This window comes from Schistocerca gregaria, chromosome 2 (genome assembly GCF_023897955.1).
Source record: "Schistocerca gregaria isolate iqSchGreg1 chromosome 2, iqSchGreg1.2, whole genome shotgun sequence".
Lineage (NCBI taxonomy): Eukaryota > Metazoa > Arthropoda > Insecta > Orthoptera > Acrididae > Schistocerca > Schistocerca gregaria.
This window is the reverse complement of record NC_064921.1, coordinates 551,879,788-551,901,265: the sequence shown is the minus strand read 5'-3', so window position 1 is coordinate 551,901,265 and position 21,478 is coordinate 551,879,788. Positions and strand designations below refer to the sequence as shown.

Here is a 21,478-nt window from a genome sequence, read left to right as displayed (position 1 = left end):
GCGCTTTCCGAATTACCATTAGCAGTTCTATATACGTATGTAACACCAGCCATTTTCAACAACTGCCGCTTACACGTGTGGTAAGTCAACTCAGCAGTACTGCAGTTCGCTGCGTTGGTTTTCTGTTGGCTGCTGAGTTGCATGCTGCCACAGCACACAGAATATTAAGTAAAAGAACTGAAGCTTTATGATAACCTTCGATGTTACTAGCAGTACTTAAGACAACTGTTAGTGGTTATATATATATCGCAGGGAGCAGCAGTACAGCTTGCCGAGTACAATGAAGGTCGTTCTGCTGCTTGTTGTTGGTAAGTACAGTCAGAATGTATAGTATTAATATGCAGTTACGGTAAAGCCTTTTCTTTTTTTACCTCTTCCATTAAATAATTTTTGAAATGATGATTAATCTAAAAGAAATAATTCTATCATCCTTTAAAAATGCCCATTTTCACAGTCAGCGAAGTAATTGCTATAACCCAGCATGCTGCGTGGGTACTACGAAGACATTTCATTTACATATACTACCAAATAGACCCAAACACCCATATTCTGGACATGGAGCTGTCATGTTGTCGACATCAACAATTTTTGAGTACAATTAAAAGTGTGATTTTGGTAGATTAAAGTGCTACCTGTCATAGACACCTTACGATTGAAGGACATATAACACCTTAAAGAATGGGGTCTGAATGAAAAATTTAAGAGCCGTCCTATTACGCAGAGCAACCTATTCAGTGTTTGCTGAGGAAGCAGCTGCTTGTGCAACACAGTAACTGCAAAACTTTCCGGTCGACATATACAGACTTATACTTTGTATATAGGGTGACATCTTGGCTTTCATACGAGTTTGTGGAAGGATTCGGGAGGCGAAAAACATTGTATGATGTTAAAGAGTTAACAAGAGTCGTAATAATTTCGGTAAAGTTGTTAACTAACTAAATATGAAGCGTAATGAGCACATAAAAACGTATTATATTAAGTGCGAACGAAAGTTTTCGTCTCCTGCGGAGAACCGTACGGAGAATAGCGCATACGAAGGGTAAAACAGGGTGCACCTTTCTGAAATTTATTTGCGAATCATTTCAGAGGCTAGTGTCATAGTCTACACGACGGCTGCGCAGATATTCAGGATGTTTGAGGAAGATGACGATATTCTCATAAATTGCTGTTCGTTAAAATAATCATGATGTTCTTTTAAGATTACCGCTACAGTGTCTTAAACGAGTATCTTGTACCTGGCAGTAGGCAGGCGAATGTCATGTAGCACAATTTCAGATTGCTCGGCAGAATCGATTTCTTGTTACTTGGATTAATACTTAATGTAGACAACCAAATAGACCCCAACCCCCAAACAGTACAAGCTACGTATATACGATTCCTTACTGCAAGATAATGATGTTTCGATGTAATGGTACGAACTATTCTTTTTCGTGCAAGGTAGAAGGCTTTGCTGGATATATAGCATCCATGAAAACATATGGAAAACGTGTTTCATTCACTAACTGGACAAGCAGGCTCGGTCTCTGAAATATTGTTGTTGTAGAGTTTGGTTACTTTTCATTATTCTTTTTATTATTCATTTTATTCGGTATCCTGAAATGTGGGGGCGGTCTTTGAAACATCCGACCCATTGTAGAGCCACGTTATTTTCTTCCAAAGTCCAGAGGAGCTGATAGTGGAGCAGACGGATTACCATTTCGCAGGGTATTTCCACACCCGGTGTATGCCTTGAGAGCTAGGGAAACCTACTGAAACGTTGATGGGAAGTAGAGCATAGGAGCGATGTTCAGTTCTTTTTTCCTAGGACAGTACGTTCTGGACAAAATTTACGAATCGTTGGCCGTGCTTAGTTTTTCATACGTGATTACGAAAATACTCGATGACTTGCTCGACGCTTGCTATTGTCGATTCAAATTGTAGTGGAAAGTGCATTATACTTCAATTATACGGAATTCATGTGCAAAATTCGACTGTCATGTGACGCTGTCTGCAGTGAAGATTATCTTAATAGAGGTACGTACCCAGCAAACTAGAGCCCAGAAAGCCAGCAGAGTTTATGACATGTCATATTATTCACTTCCTGACAATAGAAAAAATACATAATGCACCAAAAATGTGTGAAACAAAAGCTGCTACCTGCTTCTATTATTTACTGTCTATGTAACGCTACCACGTCGCATGCTAATTAGCTATTACACTTCTTTCTGTCTTAGTTGAAACAAAGGTTTGAATACCGGGTAGGGCATGCGAATGGGAAGATTTTGAAGATTCACACAAAACGGGGATTTAAACAAATTTTAATTATTTTCATGCATACCGTATAGAAGAGAGGAAATTAATAGTTTACATTGAAAGTTGTCTTTTTTTTCTGAATTTGCTGTCACTTACATTGCATCCTTGGTCTAGCACACGTTATCAGAGTCTGAGGTGAATCAGCACACGAAATTATGTAGTATCTCAAACAGTACAATGTTTTTTTTTTTTTTTAAAAATTCACTCGTTCAAATCATTTCCGGTTCTTGTATGGTTTTCCTGGGAAACTCTGGACTGCGATAACCCCAAAGAAATACGCCTGGAGCCGGCTACGAAATATCGCCATTCCTCCTGATGATAAATGCACGTCTGGCCAAATCAGATGACACTGCGGTTTGATCCACCATCCTACTGCTGGAAGAGACAAGGTTCTACACTGAGTCGTCCAGCTGATTTTCGAGGTCTTCTTCGTAAAGGCGACTCACACGATCAATGGTCTCTTGCGTCCGGCTTGTACGTACTTACGCTACCACCTCTTTTCTGTGTAGTGCTTCCAGTGGCTTCAGAGTTTGTCGTCCAAAGGCGGGTAGCGTTTGGAGATGCCGCTACACCTCGTGGAGAGTAACTTAAACTCCCGGCGGAAGACGCGTGTTGAGCTCCAAGAAAATATTCGAATTTTACTAGTATGCCATTACAGCACACACCTGCTGAGCACTTGACCAACGTTCGGTGGGTACTAAGACTTCAGTCTGTCTACACGCTCGAGGACAAGTCCCCAGTCCCATAATCCATATCAGGGAAACCATTTAGTTCCTATACCTTTCCGTTTGACTGTCTCACCTTGGATTTATATACTTGTATTCCTTTATGGCACTTTTCAAAATTTTATTTATTGGTTTACATGCAAGTCGCAGAAACTATGAAAGGTCGCAGGATCGAATCCCGCCTCAGGCGTGGATGCGTGTGATGTCCTTAGGTTGGTTAGGTTTAAGTAGTTCTAAGTTCTAGGGGACAGGTGACCTCAGATGTTAAGTATGATAGTGCTCAGAGCCATTAGAACCATTTTTGTAAACCTTTAGTTGTCACCTCTAAAGATGAATCTAAGATCACGACAAGTTGTCTTAGTCCTTTCCTATACAGGCTGAGGCAGAATTAATAAATACAGCGAGGTGTCGTTTGCGCCATGCTACAGCAAACAGTGTGGCAAATTTCCGGACGTTCGAAAGCAATTTTTATTGTTCATAGTGGCAGAATTACGACATCGACTTTGCTTCTCACTAACGCAAATATATATTTTTTTCTGAGTAATATGAGAGAAGCGTACATGAGAACTTCAGCTACGTAACATATATAAGACTTGATCAAATGGTATCAAATTAACAGCGTCGTGAACTGTTGTTCCACCGTTATGAGAAGAAGTTCCACCAACGTCTGACCCGTTATCCCAAATGTAAGCAAACATGTAATTCAGGTGCGATTCGTACCTACATTATTACGTCTGTCATACCAACTGTCTAAAATGTTGACCTTGAGCGTTGCTACACGATATAAAAGCAATTCTGTAGAAACAATACTGCAGATTAAATTTCATCTGGAGTTAACAGCAGCATTGGCACATGTTAACGGTATTTCATACCTTCTGGAGTCACTGGTGTATCCTAATGTCGTAATTGATCCTAATAGATCACCAAATGCTCTATTAAGAGGATTCATTAAATGTGCCAAATGGTAGGGTCCCCCTCTACTCGTCACGGGAATGAACGTAACGTGTGTTCTCATTGTTTTTAAAATGTCTGCTATGTATTCAGCAAACCCCTTTACGTTACTTGAAAAATAGTAATTCATACCATTATTATTTCTTTGATTTCCTGTTATATCGAAACAAATCCAGTGAGAAAAGGGGATCTTGTATTTTTTGTTGATTGGACGACAGAACCAAGTTCAATAGGTTAACCACACGTTGGCAAAACTCCTGTTTGTAATTTGCGTTTAAAGGAGTACTCACATTTTTAATCATAGATAATGTCCTGATCTGCAGCAAAAATACATCATGAATAAGGCCATTTACAGGTTGACGGACTTCACATAGGTGTAACTCCGATGTGATAGCCGTTGGTACCACTTTTAGGCGACTACATACATTGTCACGAGCACGATACCATAGCTATCGAACTTGGTTCTGTCACCATATGAACCAAAAGTGCTTGAGAAAGGATTTAAACGTGCTCCTTCCCACTCTACGTCAGAACAACAACTGGAGGTAATGAAAATAGATACTGAATATGCTCTAATGAAGACATCACTGCAAAATGTTGGGATGCCAATGCAGTGAGAAACTAAACCAGATCTGAATGCAACATCCCACGGGATGTTGATTTTCACATCCTTAAGTCCGTATAACAGAAATTGCAACAAAACAACGTCAGTTTTACAAGATCTGATAAAGGCAACGGTAATGTACTATTGAACAAACGTCGTTTTGTGGATAAAGTTAATGGTTTCTTGAATACCATATTCTTCCACGTCTTTCTTAAAGACTGTACTAAATTATTCAAAGAGAATGTTAAATGCGTAATCAGTTCATGCAAAACCACATTATCTGACTTTGAAGGAAAACTGTTAAGGCATGTGAACCAAGTGGCCCCTATAATATATGGGATTCCTGAACTGCATAAACAAAGTGCTCCTATTCGTCCAGTTGTATGATCATTGGCGGCAACATCTTAGAAACTAGATAGTAAACTGGACACCTTAATTAAGTGCACGGAAGAAATTTAAACCAAAGAATGCTATTTCAAACCTTGTGGGCCTTGCAAATAATTTAAATGTTATATCTATCTCACAAAGTGATAAATTAGTATCCATTGAGGTCTGTAGTTTGTTTTCCAACTACAAAATACAACACGTCTGTTGTATTTTATATGTGCTCTGCCAATAAATCGCAGTCTTATTAATTCGGTGATGTAGCTCTCTCAACTGCCGTTCTTTTTTTTTTTTTTTAATTTCAACTACATCTAGCACAATATATAACTTTCCAGTCAATTTACCATCCAGATCAACAGTAAACATATATTTATACAATTGCGTTAAGGGCATTGACGATAGTTGTTGTTAATACAGCTCTCTTGGGGTATCTACTTTCAAGGGTCCCTTTCACAGATATTTCTTCTTCATATCACGATTGTTCAGAGTTGAAAGTACATTCCTCACTGAAGGGTGAGATAAGATTGTTTATCTGATCTACAAATTTTCTTGGTTATTTCTCAGGTTGCTGTTCATCGACAGCTTGACGCTTTGTTTGAAATTTCGTTTCCTTGTATCTTCCAATTCTGTAGCACTGTTTGAAGTTAGACAACCATCGACTGCTTCTCTTAAAATCACCTGTAAACCGTGTTGCGGCCAATTTCATGTGCGTAACGTAGTAGTCCGGTATCACGTACATAGTGTAAACTGTAAGGAGCATCTTTAAGACGCGCAGACACCAGTTTTTGTGACTAGTGCACTTTGTCCTACCTTAAATATCCGTAGCTCTTCTGATGCTCTACATAGCCACACTGCCGCGGACTCATTCTAAATCTGTTCGTAATTGCTTTTTTACTGTGCTGCCGATGATCGTTCATGTTGATGTTGTTGTGGTCTTCAGTCCTGAGACTGGTTTGATGCAGCTCTCCTTGCTACTCTATCCTGTGCAAGCTTCTTCATCTCCCAGTACCTACTGCAACCTACATCCTTCTGAATCTGCTTAGTGTATCCATCTCTTGGTCTCCCCCCTGCGATTTTTACCCTCCACGCTACCCTCCATTACTAAATTGGTGATCCGTTGATGCCGCAGTACATGTCCTACCAACCGATCCCTTTTTCTAGTCAAGTTGTGCCACAAACTCCTCTTCTCCCCAATTCTATTCAATACCTCCTCATTAGTTATGTGATCTACTCATCTAATCATCGGTATTCTTCTGTAGCGCCACATTTCGAAAGCCCTTCTCTTCTTGTCTAAATTATTTATCATCCATGTTTCACTTCCATACATGGCTACACACCCTACAAATACTTTCAGAAACGACTTCCTGACACTTATATCAATACTCCATGTTAACAAATTTCTCTTCTTCAGAAACGCTTTCCTTGCCATTGCCAGTCTACATTTTATATCCACTCTACTTCGACCATCATCAGTTATTTGGCTCCCCAAATGGCAAAACTCCTTCACTACTTTAAGAGTGTAATTTCCTAATCTAATTCCCTCAGCATTACCCGACTTAATTCGACTACATTCCATTATCTTCGTTTTGCTTTTGTTGATGTTCATCTTATTCTCTCCTTACAAGACACTGTCCATTCCGTTTAACTGCTCTTCCAAGTTCTTTGCTGCCTCTGACAGAATTACAATGTCATCGGCGAACCTCAAGGTTTTTATTTCTTCTCCATGGATTTTAATACCTACTCCGAAATTTTCTTTTGTTTGCATTACTGCTTGCTCAATATACAGATTAAATACCATCGGGGAGAGGCTACAACCCTGTCTCACTCCCTTCCCAACCACTGCTTCCTTGTCATGTCCCTCGACTCTTATAACTGCCGTCTGCTTTCTGTACAAATTGTAAATAGCCTTTCGGTCCCCGTATTTTACACCTGCCACCTTCAGAATTTGAAAGAGAGTATTCCAGTTAACATTGTCAAAAGCTTTCTCTAAGTCTAAAAATGCTAGAAACGTAGGTTTGCCTTTCCTTAATCTTTCTTCTAAGATACGTCGTTGAGTCAGTATTGCCTCACGTGTTCCAACATTTCTACGGTATTCAAACTGATCTTCCCCAAGGTCGGCTTCTATCAGTTTTCCCATTCGTCTGTAAAGAATTCGCGTTAGTATTTTTCATCTGTGACTTATTAAACTGATAGATCGGTACTTTTTCACGTCTGTCAACATTGCATTCTTTGGGATTGTAATTATTATATTCTTCCTGAAATCTGAAGCAATTTCTCCTGTCTCATACGGCTTGTTCACCAGATGGTAGAGTTTTGTCAGGACTGACTCTCCAAAGGCTGTCAGTAGATCTAATGGAATGTTGTCTACTCCCGGTGCCTTGTTTCAATTCAAGTCTTTCAGTGCTCTGTCAGACTCTTCACACATATCTCCCATTTCATCTTCATCTACCTCCTCTTCCATTTCCATAATATTGTCCCCAAGAACATCGCCCCTGTGTAGACCCTCTATATACTCCTTCCACCTTTCTGCTTTCCCTTCTTTGCTTAGAACTGGGTTTCCATCTGAGCTCTTGATATTCATGCAAGTGGTTCTCTTTTCTCCATCCATACACACAATTTTGTTTAGTAACCGCTCCACACGTTCCTTGGACAACGTTGGTCCTTTGTTATGTTTCACTTGAGAAGGGAAGTGTCGGACGTGTTCCCTGTGCGACAAGGATAATGTACATCACTAGACATCTGTTTCAATATTTTTTTCACTTGTTTATCACGCATCGTCATCATCGTACTCCTCATGTACATTGCCCCCCCAGTCGAGTGTATACGACAACACGCGTTCCATTCAATCACCAGCCAGAAATGCTAATATTTCGTTTGTCACTTCTTCCTCACTCTCAGAAATTCCTTGGATTACTTTCTGGAAATGTCAGCTTCGGGAAATGTTGTTGTGGATGTAATACAGAGTTTGCTTTTTCTGTCAACGACATTACTCTGCTCTGTATCGTCGGCTAATCAGTTCAACTATGGTCCGTTGCGCCATGCTGTGCTCATCATTGGTTACCCTGAGTCCCGCCCCATGTGGCCATTAGGAGATAGTATTTTGGGTGTATGGTAGACAATAGACGCGAAGCGAATGCCGTAAACGTCACTAAACTTTTCCTTCCTCACGTTCAAGGAGGTCAAAGTAACTTCACGTCAGCAACATTTGGGTTAAAGTATTAAAGTAGTTTCAGCATTCCAAGTATGGATTCGTATGTTTTTTATTCCAGTCTTTGATTACAATTTCATTCCTTTTGACAATGACCGGTTTCAGTCCTTAATGACCATCGTCATTCGTTTCCACATCATATCCTAAGGTGATAATGCCATGGATATGGTGTACAAAAGATCCGAGGATGGTCATCACGGACTGAAACCGGTCATCGTCAAAAGAATTGATATTGTGATGAAAGACTGGAATAAAAAAGCGTTTGACAGTATTGGATCACTGCTCGTATGCGCGACGATGTCACAGTTGGTGCAAGTATGGATTTTCTACAGGAATTATAAAATACAATTTCGGAATAGTTGTTCAGGACCAGTAGAATAAACAAGAACGAGTGAGGTTGTGCTGTTGTCATGAAAATCTCTACATAAACGTGCAATTCACTGAATATAATTTTTTTAAGGATCAAATTGTCTGTCAGGATCGGCGTTGCTTCGACAATTAATTTACATCTACATCTACATCTACATCCGTACTCCGCAAGCCACCTGACGGTGTGTGGCGGAGGGTACCCTGAGTACCTCTATCGGTTCTCCCTTCTATTCCAGTCTCGTATTGTACGTGGAAAGAAGGATTGTCGGTATGCTTCTGTGTGGGCTCTAATCTCTCTGATTTTATCCTCATGGTCTCTTCGCGAGATATACGTAGGAGGGAGCAATATACTGCTTGACTCTTCGGTGAAGGTATGTTCTCGAAACTTCAACAAAAGCCCGTACCGAGCTACTGAGCGTCTCTCCTGCAGAGTCTTCCACTGGAGTTTATCTATCATCTCCGTAACGCTTTCGAAATTACTAAATGATCCTGTAACGAAGCGCGCTGCTCTCCGTTGGATCTTCTCTATCTCTTCTATCAACCCTACCTGGTGCGGATCCCACACTGCTGAGCAGTATTCAAGCATTGGGCGAACAAGCGTACTGTAACCTACTTCCTTTGTTGTCGGATTGCATTTCCTTAGGATTCTTCCAATGAATCTCAGTCTGGCATCTGCTTTACCGACGATCAACTTTATATGATCATTCCATTTTAAATCACTCCTAATGCGTACTCCCAGATAATTTATGGAATTAACTGCTTCCAGTTGCTGACCTGCTATTTTGTAGCTAAATGATAAGGGACCTATCTTTCTATGTATTCGCATCACATTACACTTCGCTACATTGAGATTCAATTGCAATTCCGTGCACCATGCGTCAATTCGCTGCAGATCCTCCTGCATTTCAGTACAATTTTCCATTGTTGCAACCTCTCGATACACCACAGCATCATCTTCAAAAAGCCTCAGTGAACTTCCGATGTCATCCACCAGGTCATTTATGTATATTGTGAATAGCAACGGTCCTATGACACTCCCCTGCGGCACACCTGAAATCACTCTTACTTCGGAAGACTTCTCTCCATCACAACTACCATGCAGTAGACGATATTCGCTACAGTGTGTGTGTTTTCTGGTCTCTGCAGCCCTGGCCGCGGTGGCGCATGCGCGCTACGGCCCTCGGGAGTCGCGTTATCTGCCCATGGAAGACCGCGAGCAGCCGTCATCGGCAGAGAGGCGGCACAGCCAAAGAGCGGTCCGGCGCCGCTCAGAAGACGACGGTTCCACTTCGTCAGAGTCGCAGGAAATGTCGTCCACGGAGTTGCCGTGCCCAGAAGTTTGTCCACTTATCTACGCACCAGTGTGTGTCGAAGACATCAACCACGAATACCACTTGTTCGATGATGAATGTGAGGTGCGCAAGTGCGCCTGTGACACAGGGTTCGGTAAGTTCTTGGCATTTAAATGAAGTTGTTTTACGTGTGTGATTGATGAGATATCGACGGTCTGTGCATTTACTTAGCGCTGGGTTCCAATGTCAGAATGGAAATGCGAGTAGCCAGCAATGGGACTCTACATATTTATGCCTGGGAAATCAATGAAGGAAGCACTGTTCCTCGTACTCTGCAGTGAAACGGCAGGAAGCTTTCTTGGCTCAGTCCATGACTTCCCATCTTAAGGTTGAGCTGAGAACTCATTCGGATTATTCATCACAACTGTCTCTGCAACTCACTGCATCTACTTATTCTACTTATTTTACAATACTTTATGAGCCTAGTAGATGTCTTTCATGCTACTGACCTACCGCAACTTTGTATAAAAGTATGTTTACATAGGATTTGTTTTATATCCAACAGCAAAGACACTGTGAGGCTTAGGATCAATACTCTTGGAACAGGGTTATTTTAATCGTTTGATTTTTTTCTTACTGTTCTGATATCCACCCCTGGTAGCTGACTCGCCAGCGTGACAGAATGTCAATATTAAGGGGCCCGGGTTCGATTCCCGGCTGGGCCGGAGATTTTCTCAGCTCAGGGACTGGGTGTTGTGTTGCCCTAATCATCATTTCAGCCACATTAATGCGAAAGTAGCAGGAGTGGCGTCAAATCGAAAGACTTGCACCCGCCGAACAGTCTGCCCGACGGGAAGCTCTAGTCACACGACATTTACATTTCCTCGTTCTGATAAATGCGTTTATTAGCACGCCCTTTCCAAGATTCTGGGAGGCACTGGCCCCGAATCGAATACGTGCAGTGGTTACAAACGAGGGCCAGTGTGCGAGTCAGCCTCGTTGTAGTTTTTAGGCGGATTCTCACATCCCAGTAGGTGAATACCTGCATGGTACACACTGTCCACCACATTGACACTACTGACAATCATTTAGAAAATGTTGACACACTGGCACACTTTTCACCTGGATACCACTAGGTGTAGACAGACTGGCTACACGAATTCCCTCACGAGGTTTCAGGGGCTGGGGGCTGTCGGAGGGGGTGGCAACAGGAAGAGCGTCCCGCCGCCATTCTGTACCACTAATGTTGTTGTTATCTTCCGTCCGGAGAGTGGTTGGATGAGACTCTACAGGCTACCCTATTCGGTGCAAGCCTCTTCGTTTCCGAATAACTACTGACACATCAATTTAACATGAACTGTAATTGTGCCATAAAGTAACGCAGGAAGAGTGGAGCCATACTGAAAATTGATATGGGTGATGCAAAATTTTCGAATTGGTGGATGAATGAAATGCCACTAATTAAAAAGCGAATGACTTTATTTGATTCGTTTTAGGATATACCAATCATCAGAGAGCAATTATCATCTAGCTAATCAGAGCATAAAGATTGATACAGCCTTATCATGTCTGCCATGACAGCAGTATCAGTTATAGCTTCTCTCTATGCATGTGAATACCTAGATGACCATGATGATGGATATCTCTCAAAACATGTCCGATAAAGTCATTGGTTTTTTAACTACTGGAATTTCGTTCAGTGACCAGTTCAACAATTTTGCAGTATTCATAATAAGCTACGGGCTGTTCTCGTCTCTTAGTTCCCCATCACACTTTCCTCAAGTACAATGTTAGTGATCTCTTGACGTCTCAGAATGTGTCTTATCGACCCATTTCAATACCTCCTCATCAGTTACGTTATCTACCCTTGTAGTCCTGAGCATTCGTCTGTAGCATCATATTTCCAAAGCTTGCATTCTCTTTTTCTTTGACCTGCTCATTGCCCACGTTTCAGTCCCGTATGAGGCTACAGTCCAGAGAAATACCTTCAGAAAACGCTTCCTAAAACTTAAATTTATATTAGGTGTTAACAAATTTTTCTTCTTCGGGTACGCTGTTCTTGCTATTGCCAGTCTACATTTTATATCCTCTCTACTTTGGCCATTATCAGCTATTTTGCTGTCCAGATAAAGGCGTTTTTAAGAATTCCTAAAGACAGACATTGCTGACGATCCTGCAGCAGTACTATATTTATAAAATCAATTCGGAATACATGAATCTCTCTGACAACAGCTGAGTCAGGTATGGAGATATGACCTGCTATTGATAGATGAATATTTTTACCGGGTTGTGGCACTAAACCATATTATGAACTTGTCCCGAGCGCTTGCCTTTACCATTTCGGCAATCCGAGCACGCTTCTAGGACCGACCAAAACTTCCTTACGTCATACTGTGTACGATCCTGTCCCTCGCAATTTTTTTTTATATTTCCTCCACAGTGTTCCAAAGACACAAACGTATTCATCGTCAGTCTTAAGATAGGCATTTTGCCAGTCGAGGCTTTTAATATCTTTTGGTTACGATGTCTGCAGGAACAGATACTGCTGGAGATTTGGCAGCTATGCTAAATTTGCGAAATTTATTCTAAATTGCGCAATCATTCTGATATTACCTACATTAGAAATGGATATATGGCACATGTGAATTTTTTCCGGATGGTAATTTGAAACCGAATATACCGCTTGTAGCAAACGCCCTTCTGAGATGAGCCGAAGGGTCAATACTGCCTCGCTTATTCTCACATTTTTCCAAAAAAATACTGTTCTACGGGATCGGCTTCTACCAGGTTTTCCATTCTTCCATCAGTAATGTGCAACGATTACTTACTAAACTGATAGTCTGGTGACATATATATTACTAATGTCACGAACAAGAAAATAGCATTTATTCCTCCCGATCTCTCTCGGTAAGTGGTGAACAAGTGGCTAGAGAAGTGAGTGAATCATGGCGCTGACAGAATCTCTCAGTTTTTGTCACAGACTGAAGTTCACTACAGCTGTGAAGAATTTTGTTGGAACTGACGCGACTTGAAAACTGATACGATTTTGTCTAGTCTTGTCGCCGCGAAAGACTCTGAGCACACGAGACTGTCGTTGTTTTCAGTAACCCTTCTCCGTATTTTAGAGGAATTTTCATACAGAAATTCTACTTTTTACCACATCAGAAAAAAACTAATTGTTTAAAAGTAGTTATTAAATCAGTTAGTAATATCTGCGAATTACTTGTTTGTTGGCATGTGTACAATGTCTAGATGCAACGGAACCATCTTTCCTAAAGCAGATATACATGAGAACAAAGATTTATAAAATAAGTTTCGTAATGTAGCAAACTTTCTGTGGATATATTTTTTCCCCGAGTACTCGAAAGTTATGACTATATTCTCTTGGTATTTTACTGTTAATGCAGATATTTTGTATTTCACACTGGTAATAGGTTACTTTCCTGTTGTCTCGACTGTAGAATGTATATTTTTCTTAGTCATTTTGCTGATGTATGTGTACAGTAAAATCTTCAAAGTTTTGTGTGTACAGAAATGTGTAACTTTAACAAAAGACTTTTTTATTTTTATAGCTATAAACACATTTCGAATTGTAAGACGTGTTCTGTTACGATCTCTAAGACAAGCTTCGTGCTTTGTATGGTTGGTTGTACAGCCTGATGATACATCTGTTCTCTTGGTGATATCGTAAATTACGAAATCGAAGACCACGTTGTTCCTATATCTTAGAACTACTTAAACCTAACAAACCTAAGGATATCACACGCATCTAACCTGTGACCGTTGCGCTCGCGCAGTTCCAGACTGAAGCACGTAGAACCGCTCGGCCCGCAGCGGCCGGCTGAACCACTGAAATGGGACAAATTCTACTGCTGGTACTCACTGACGAGTTCTTCGCTTTATCGGCACACAGTACATATTCAGGCAGAGTTTATTTTATAGAGGACTGTATCTACCTCGGAATCTAGACGGCTAAGCCACGATCCCCTCCCTTTCCCTTTGGCATACAACGTAGCACCGACGAGCTCAACTGTAGTCCCTGTATCATGTTACGACATTACGGCAGTTCTGCAAAGGCATACAGCGTACCACCGAAGAGCTCAACTGTAGTTCCTGAATCATGTTACGACATTACGGCAGTTCTGCAAAGGCTCGGACTTTTCATCCCTTTATGTGTTCAAATGTGTGTGAAATCTTATGGGACGTGACTGCTGAAGTCACAGTCCCTAAGGTTTTTTTTTTTGTCATCAGTCTAATGACTGGTTTGATGCGGCCCGCCACGAATTCCTTTCCTGTGCTAACCTCTTCATCTTACACACTACTTAGCCTAAATTATCCTAAGGACAAATACACACACCCATGGCCGAGGGAGGACTCGAACCTCCACCGGGACCAGCCGCACAGTCCATGAATGCTGCGACGGAGACCGCTCGGCTAATCCCGCGCGGCTCATCCCTTTACATATCACCATAGACATTTTCAAGAAAAAATTAAAGTGAAGATTGGACACACATATGAACAGTCATCGGACTACGCTTCGTCCATGAAAGTAAGGGGGCCGACCAATCATGTAAAGATATAAAGAACCCGGTGCACTTCCGACCTGTATACGTAGCACAAGTGTAGATAATGAACCGCCTATGCACTAGCCTTCAAAACACAACATACACAACAAGGCACACGTGCTAATATCCAACGCTCTTCAAACATTTTTGCTATGGAATAAATTTGAGAATGTATTTACCGAGCAAGCAAATACGGACGACTAAAAGCTCAAGAACAAGCTAGACACAGTTGTATTAATGGGGATGTGGACAAAGGAATTCTATATTTGTGACAAGCTCTTGGGCATATGGGGAGCCACGTCTTGATAATGAATAGCTAACTTTCACTATATTGCGCATCCAGAACATGATCTGGTCAAATTGCAGCAACAGATGTGCCTGCCGTTAAGGAAATGTAATAAGCTACATTTATGTAGTCAACAGTAAGTAATAAAAGTAATAAGACCTTTAGAAAAGTTTTTCACAGTTACTAGCGTTATTAACGTATGCTTCCTTTTATTTGTTACAGTTTACAAGTTTGTACCAAGGGAGATGTGTAAAGGTCCAATGTCACCCTGTCCACTGCAGCCAAAATCTTTCCGGCGTCTTGATGTAGAGGAAGACGCTGAAGTAGCTGACTCGTCCTCCAGCGAGTAACGTCCGAGTGGCTGTCCTGACAAGGAATCTACGTAAAGCAGAACAATGATGAGTGTCCTTAGAGGTACCAAGAAAGTACGAGAGCACAAGAACTTACCTCATGTACTCGCAACAAAACTACCTGAATAACCTCAGCAACGTTTCTGCTTTATTGATTCGACTACCAAATACAATAAATCAAATCAGATTTTATTTTATATAACTTGCTATTTACATAAATTTTTGTGCCCCTTTTATCATTTTTTTGTAATAAATTGGCTACAACCCAAAGGAAGTTTCATGTTATGTGTTGTTACATTTTTGTTTCCACAATAAATTTATCTGCCTCTAGCATCTGATACTGGAAAGTAATAAATGAACATTAATAACGTCAACCAAATTCGGCCGAGTCAAGTTATACATTCAAACCGCTGATTTTATATCACAATGATAAACGGTTTCATTGACAACGCACTGAAAAATTAAAAATAAACCTGTTAGTTACAAATAGAGTTTGTATTAATTTTCCTGTCTAAACCCTAATTAATGGTAAAAAGACTGAGCACACCTCTGAAGAACTCATTCTCTGCAGGATGCGGTCTGCAAAACACCATGGTGAAAAGCATTGACCCTTCGGTTGCGCCAGATACCTATATTTCTTTACCAAAAACAGTTTAAATAATTAAATAAAGATGAAACATAGTTAGATGTCGAATAATGTTTATCAATGGATGTGACTTGTATCTCAATGACATTAAGCAACGCATGTCGAATCCAGGAGTATAGCCATTTTTGTCAAAAGCACTCTTTTCTAGCACTTTGTGGCGTTATTCCTTGGGGAACGTTTTTCTGTGACTACTGTCACTATTTACGTTGTATTTCTTCAATCAGTCTTAAAGACCTGCACTGTTAGCCTCCAGCGTGCTTTCTAATAACTTCTTTTTTCCCTGGTTACTAGGTAAGTACCATATGATGGTATGCAGAATTAACGGTAGCTAAGGTGGTATCACTGCGTGTGTGCTGGTTTGATGTTTCAGTTAATTACAAGCTAATTGAGAACGAAAATCTTACTACAGAAATATTTTATCTTAAGCTATCAAACTAATAATAAAAATATCCAACTGAAAATAAAATATCCGTCATTATGTGGCTACGATTTTGAGTGACTCTCAACTGGAGGTACAAAACATTCCAAATTAAATTTAATTTAGTACGTATATTTGATACTAAGAAATAAGTGTGTGTTTCCCTAAATTATTTTGTCAGGGAAACTGAGTAATAGCATTGATGCTTTATTACATTGTGGTGTGCTATAATCTGCTAAGATAGACTCAGTTTAATTACATACATTTATAGAACCTCATTAATATACAATTCCGGAGCCAAAAAGGTGGGAAAAAAAGGACATTGTGCGCCTGGGAAGATCCGATAACGGCGTATACCATCTATGGTATAGTAGTTGCACTGATAATAGTCCACCGACAGATAACGTAGTGGTAAACCTACCAGAGCAGCGCCGTATGTGTCTACCCTTTAATACGAAATGCTTACAGCAAGAAAGCTCAGTGTCGTTCAAACGTGTGGAGCAAGCAGGCAACCATGCTACGGAGACCCACTCGTGTTTCCTACAGCAAACTGAGTGAGTTTGAAAGGGATCGAATTGTGGCATTCCGAGTGACAGGATGGTATTTTCAGAGAATTGCCACACAAGCTGAACGTGCAGCTTCAGTTGTATACCAGTGCTGGCATCAGTGGTCACGTGAACGTTCTCAGAACCCGTAGATGAAATTCTCGACGTATACGCAGCACAGATGCCCACCTTGATCGTCATATTGGCTAGCAATGGGAGATCGTAGACTCACTACAGCACAGATAACAGGACCTGTGAGCCCATATGTGTCAACACGAACTGTTGAGAACCGATTATTAGCACTGCGATTACAGGCACCACACCTCTAGCCCATCCTCCACTCACACCATAGCATCGATGCGCACGGCGCGACTGGCGCCGTCATATACACTTGGCGTGGCGCGCCATGGTCTTCAGAAACAGATGCTGGTTGCATGAAAGTGATGGTCGTGTGCGCACACGACGTAGACCTGGTGAGCGCTATGTTGCTGAGAGCTTTCGTTCGAGGCAGGCTGGCCCCACCTCAAACCTATGGTCTGAGGTGCGCTGAACTACAACCTTTCGCGTTTCCCGAGGGGACTCTAACCAGTGCCCGGTACGTGTAGAATGGTGTCAGATCCGTTCACTTGCCGTTCTTGCATCAGGAAGGTTATGTATTCTTCCAACAGGATAATGCTCGCCCACACACTGCCGGTGTAATTTAACGTGCTCTGCAAGACGAATAGGGACTTCCCTGGCCCGTACGATTTCCAGCCTTGTCTTCCAGCCAATCGTATGTGGATGATGTTGGGACGAGTAGTGACACGCGAGACTCATCACACAACAAATATTCGAGAACAGGCTAAGCAGGCAAGGCATAACGTATTCCAGAACAATATTCACTATCTGTACGATCAACTGGCAGCCAGAGTCACTGCCTGCATTGCTTCCCGTGGAGGCCAAACCACGTACTAATATTGGTGTTTCAGCGTGGGTCCATACCTAGTACCTCAGAACCGCTTGTGCTATTAATCTGTAAATGTGATTTCGTTTATTCCATAAGCAATATTGCAAAAACAAATACTGAGTGAACTGAAAATCTCTAAAAGCGTTTTGAGCGGTGCGTGGCTCTCGTTCTTGCCATTAATTGCTTGACAGCTTGTCTTTGCGGTACCGCCATCTCGTATCTTATTCGATTTACTGGCGTCACTAAGTTGCTGGCTTGCTTGTCCGTGAGTGGCAGCAGCAGCGCTTATCGATAAGAGCACTGTCGTACTATCTCTGGAGCGACCGCTAGTATTTCCGGGTCGTGGTCTGTCGGCAGTGGAGTTGGGACGGAGCACCAGTGAGGTGCGGACAGCCAGTACTCGCCGACCGCTGGCGACACACATGCACTGTCCGACGGAAGGAGACTGGAGTGGGAATGACCTTTGGTTGGTCGTTCTGTCGGTCGTCTCATCGGGCGACGTGTATTTGGTCTTTTGACCGTTCCTGGGCCTCGTCTGTTGGTCACCTTGGGTCGGTTCCTTCCTTGTGTAGAGATGTCGGGTTGCCAATGAGCAAGTGTTACCTCGGCATGGTTGGGTCCGAGCCAGTGTGGTAAGGTCGCCGTTTCTCCGAGTTCGGGACGGCCATGGAGTTGAGTCAGGATGGAGCTGCAGGGAGGTCCGGATAGCCAAGACTCGCTCGACCGTGGCTGCACGCATGACTTGAGTGGGGACGATGTTGGTTGTTCATTCGGTCGGTCGTCTCACCGGACGACGTATATCTGGTCGCCGACCGCTTCTGGGTTCTCCGTGTGTGTCGACTTGTGATTCATCCTTGTCGTTCCACAGTGATTGCTTTTAGCATTGTTCGAGTTCTTGTGGATGTGTTTTTGTGGAACTGTGTCTAGCGTGTGTGATTTCGACTTAGTAGTTGATTTTAATGCTGTTATCGTACTGGAGTAGGCAATCGATTGGGACACAGCAGCGAGGAAGTCTCCGCGGTGATGCCATCAGCGTCGTTTTCCGCAGTATCTTTTTCTTCGCCGTATGAGGCTGTCTGGTAGGGAGTGTAGTTCTACAGCCCTTGGTGTTTGTTAGTATTTTTTAGTGGTTATTGTGCCTTATCTGTATTTGGACGCCAATATATGAAGACGTAGCGCTGCTGGCATCTTCGTCCTTCGTGTCATTTTCCGTTGTGGTGCCGCTGGTCGCCCGGAAGGGAATTGAATGAGTTGTTGGTCGGTCCTTCAGCCGTCCCTGCGTCGGGTTGCCATCTGATTAGTTAATTTTATTCTTGGCTGTCTATCTCACCCAACCTTACGTTAGTTACCGTCTGAGGCCTACCCGTGGAGCACTTCTGAGCTCCATTGTTCTGTTGTTTTCAGATTGCGATTTTCTTTTAGTTCCAAGCACTGTTTAGGCCTTGAGATGTAGTGTTTCTGAATTCTTTTAAGGGCATGTGCGACAAGTGTTTTAGCAAAATAAAGTTTTTATGTTTGTGCAACAAACAGAAAATAATTTGGACTCCTTTCCACAACCTCATCCGCTCCGTCCTGCGAAAGCAGATTTCAAGTGTACTTATTATTTACTTGCAGTGTAATTAATTGGTATCGATATCTTTTACAGTAATAGTACTAATAACCGTTCGTATCTGAGATTCAGCTTGTAGTCCACTGCAAGGAAATAGTCTCAGCATATTCTACCCTTTTCTAATATTTTTCTGTCCTCTCACTTACACTAAGACACCCACAAAAGTTAAATGTAATGTGATGCGATTTTTAATTTGTAGCCATTAGTGATGTAGTGACCAACGGCAGCATTGCCCTGAATGTATTATCTCACTACTTGTTATATTTTGTGATTATTTTGAAGACAGACTCAAGCGAAAAAGCACAACTAAGTGTGTGTACAGCAGGTCAATAAGCTTTAGCACTCCATAAAATCCTGATGTTCATCTTACGAGACCATGTATGTGAGAGAGATAAAATCCATATCCAAGTATTTTATCGTGCAGCAGCAAAGGCGCCTTGAGAGAAGACGATGAGGTAATCAAAAATGGTGCACAAGCTCATACTGGATAAGATTGGGAAAGGAAATAAGCGGCGTCCGTTTGTAAAGGTATAGATATCTGTCCTCTCGAAAGACAACAAAATAGGCTGATGTGATAAGGCTTGATCGCCACTAATCAGAATGCCGTTTGTGACAAGTTTACCCATATTTCATTTTAATTTTTAATTTCACTTGTTTTTTTATGCTTCATGAGATAATCGTAGCAAAATTAACTTATTAGAGGAACAATTTCTTCATCATATTATCCTCATAATACTGATGGAAAGGTAGAGTGTGTAAGAGTATCTGAAAGGTGCAGTAGCCTGGTCAGTGATAGGAGAACACCTGATACCATAGAAAGGTATCGGAATTTACTTAATACAGGAGCTGAACGCATGGAGCGGTATGGATTGACCCTAATACATAAAATCTGTTATAGGAAGAGCTAATTCGGTTTGTGGGAAAACCTTTCAGAAAGTGCGGTGCATCTGAAAGTGATCGTGGTTTTAGGTCTGCGTGTTCTACGACCTCTTTCAACTCATGGTTCAAGGGATTTAAAATGGTAGAATACCATTGTCAATGAGAACCAGAGAGATTAACATTTATCATGCTAAGTACACTTGTGTGTATACGGAACAGTTAGTGAGATGCGAAACATATGCCTTTGGCTTTCCTTTTACATTACACAGTGATTCGTACAAAGCTTATTTCTTTAGAATATTATCCGTACTATATTAAAAGATACGTCTACATCCATACATCGGAAGCCACCTTAAGGTGTGTGGCGGAGAGTATTCCGTAGATGAGTGTCGGTTCTCCTTATCGTGTTCCAATCGGTAATGGATCCCAGAAAGAATTATTGCTCGCATGGCTCCGTGTGGGCTAGAAGCTTCTAATTTTATCTTCATGGTCTTTCCGAGGCTTATACTTATATAGAGGAAGCAATATATTTGTTGACTAAAGGGAAATACGCTCTCGGAACTGTAACAATAAATCACACCGTGATGCAGAACACTCTTTTGCAGCATCAGCCACTGGAGTCAGTTGAATACCTCTTTAACACTTTCGCGCATACTAAATGAACCTGTAACGAAACGCGCTGCTCTTCTTTGGACATTCACTATGTCCTGTATCAACGTTATCTCCTGTGAGTCCCACAGTGCCCAGCAATATTCAAGTACGGGTCGAAAAAAGGTTTGTGGGTGGGTTGACTGTGTTTGCTGAAGCTTCTTCCAATGAACGTCAGTCCGACGTCTGCCTTACATGCGACTGGTTTCATCTGGTCGTTCCACCTCAAATAGCTCTGCCTGCATACTCCTAGACATTTTATGAGTGTGGCTGTTTCCAATGATAGTTCTATAAACATGTTATAATACCAGAGGTGTCCGCACCGATAGCTCAGTTGTCAGCGTGATTGCCGTCCTACGTGCCCGGGTTCGATTCCAGGCTGAGTCGGAGATTTTCTCCGCTCAGGGATTGGTGTTGTCTTCATCGTCATTTCATCCCCATACATCGCGCAAGCCGCCTAATGTGGGGTCGAATGTTTTAAGACCTGCACAAAGGCGGCAGGACAAGCCGCGTGAGGGGCCTCCCGGCCAATGACGCCAAACTCTCATTTCTCATACCAGACGTTGAAAATACCACTTCAGTTGTAAAGTTCTTTTACTATTACACGACCGGTTTCGAGCTCTAATACGCCCACCTTCCGGTGTCGTTACTTGGTGCTGTGACTCCCGAGCGGCGCGGTAGACGTGTACAAGGAGCGTTGTGCTACCTACGAGCGCAGACCGTGTTATACTACAACAATATGTCTCACCTGCCTATTTTAG

The 21,478-nt window shown here is 41.9% G+C and overlaps 1 protein-coding gene across 2 annotated transcripts in view; it reads left to right on the top strand.

Moving 5' to 3' along the window:
• The first annotated feature begins 211 nt into the window (after positions 1 to 211).
• The window catches only part of LOC126332010 (greglin), a 73,775-nt gene continuing 52,508 nt past the window's right edge, over positions 212 to 21,478 (top strand). The window contains exons 1-3 of one of the 2 annotated variants that reach the window (XM_049996541.1): positions 218 to 308; positions 9,680 to 9,979; positions 14,899 to 15,534. In XM_049996541.1, coding sequence (XP_049852498.1) covers positions 281 to 308; positions 9,680 to 9,979; positions 14,899 to 15,026 — 456 coding nt within the window. In that variant the 5' untranslated portion in view covers positions 218 to 280 and the 3' untranslated portion in view covers positions 15,027 to 15,534. Of the gene's footprint in view, positions 309 to 9,679; positions 9,980 to 14,898; positions 15,535 to 21,478 lie in introns of those variants that run through there. The other variant, XM_049996540.1, reaches the window with a different exon arrangement.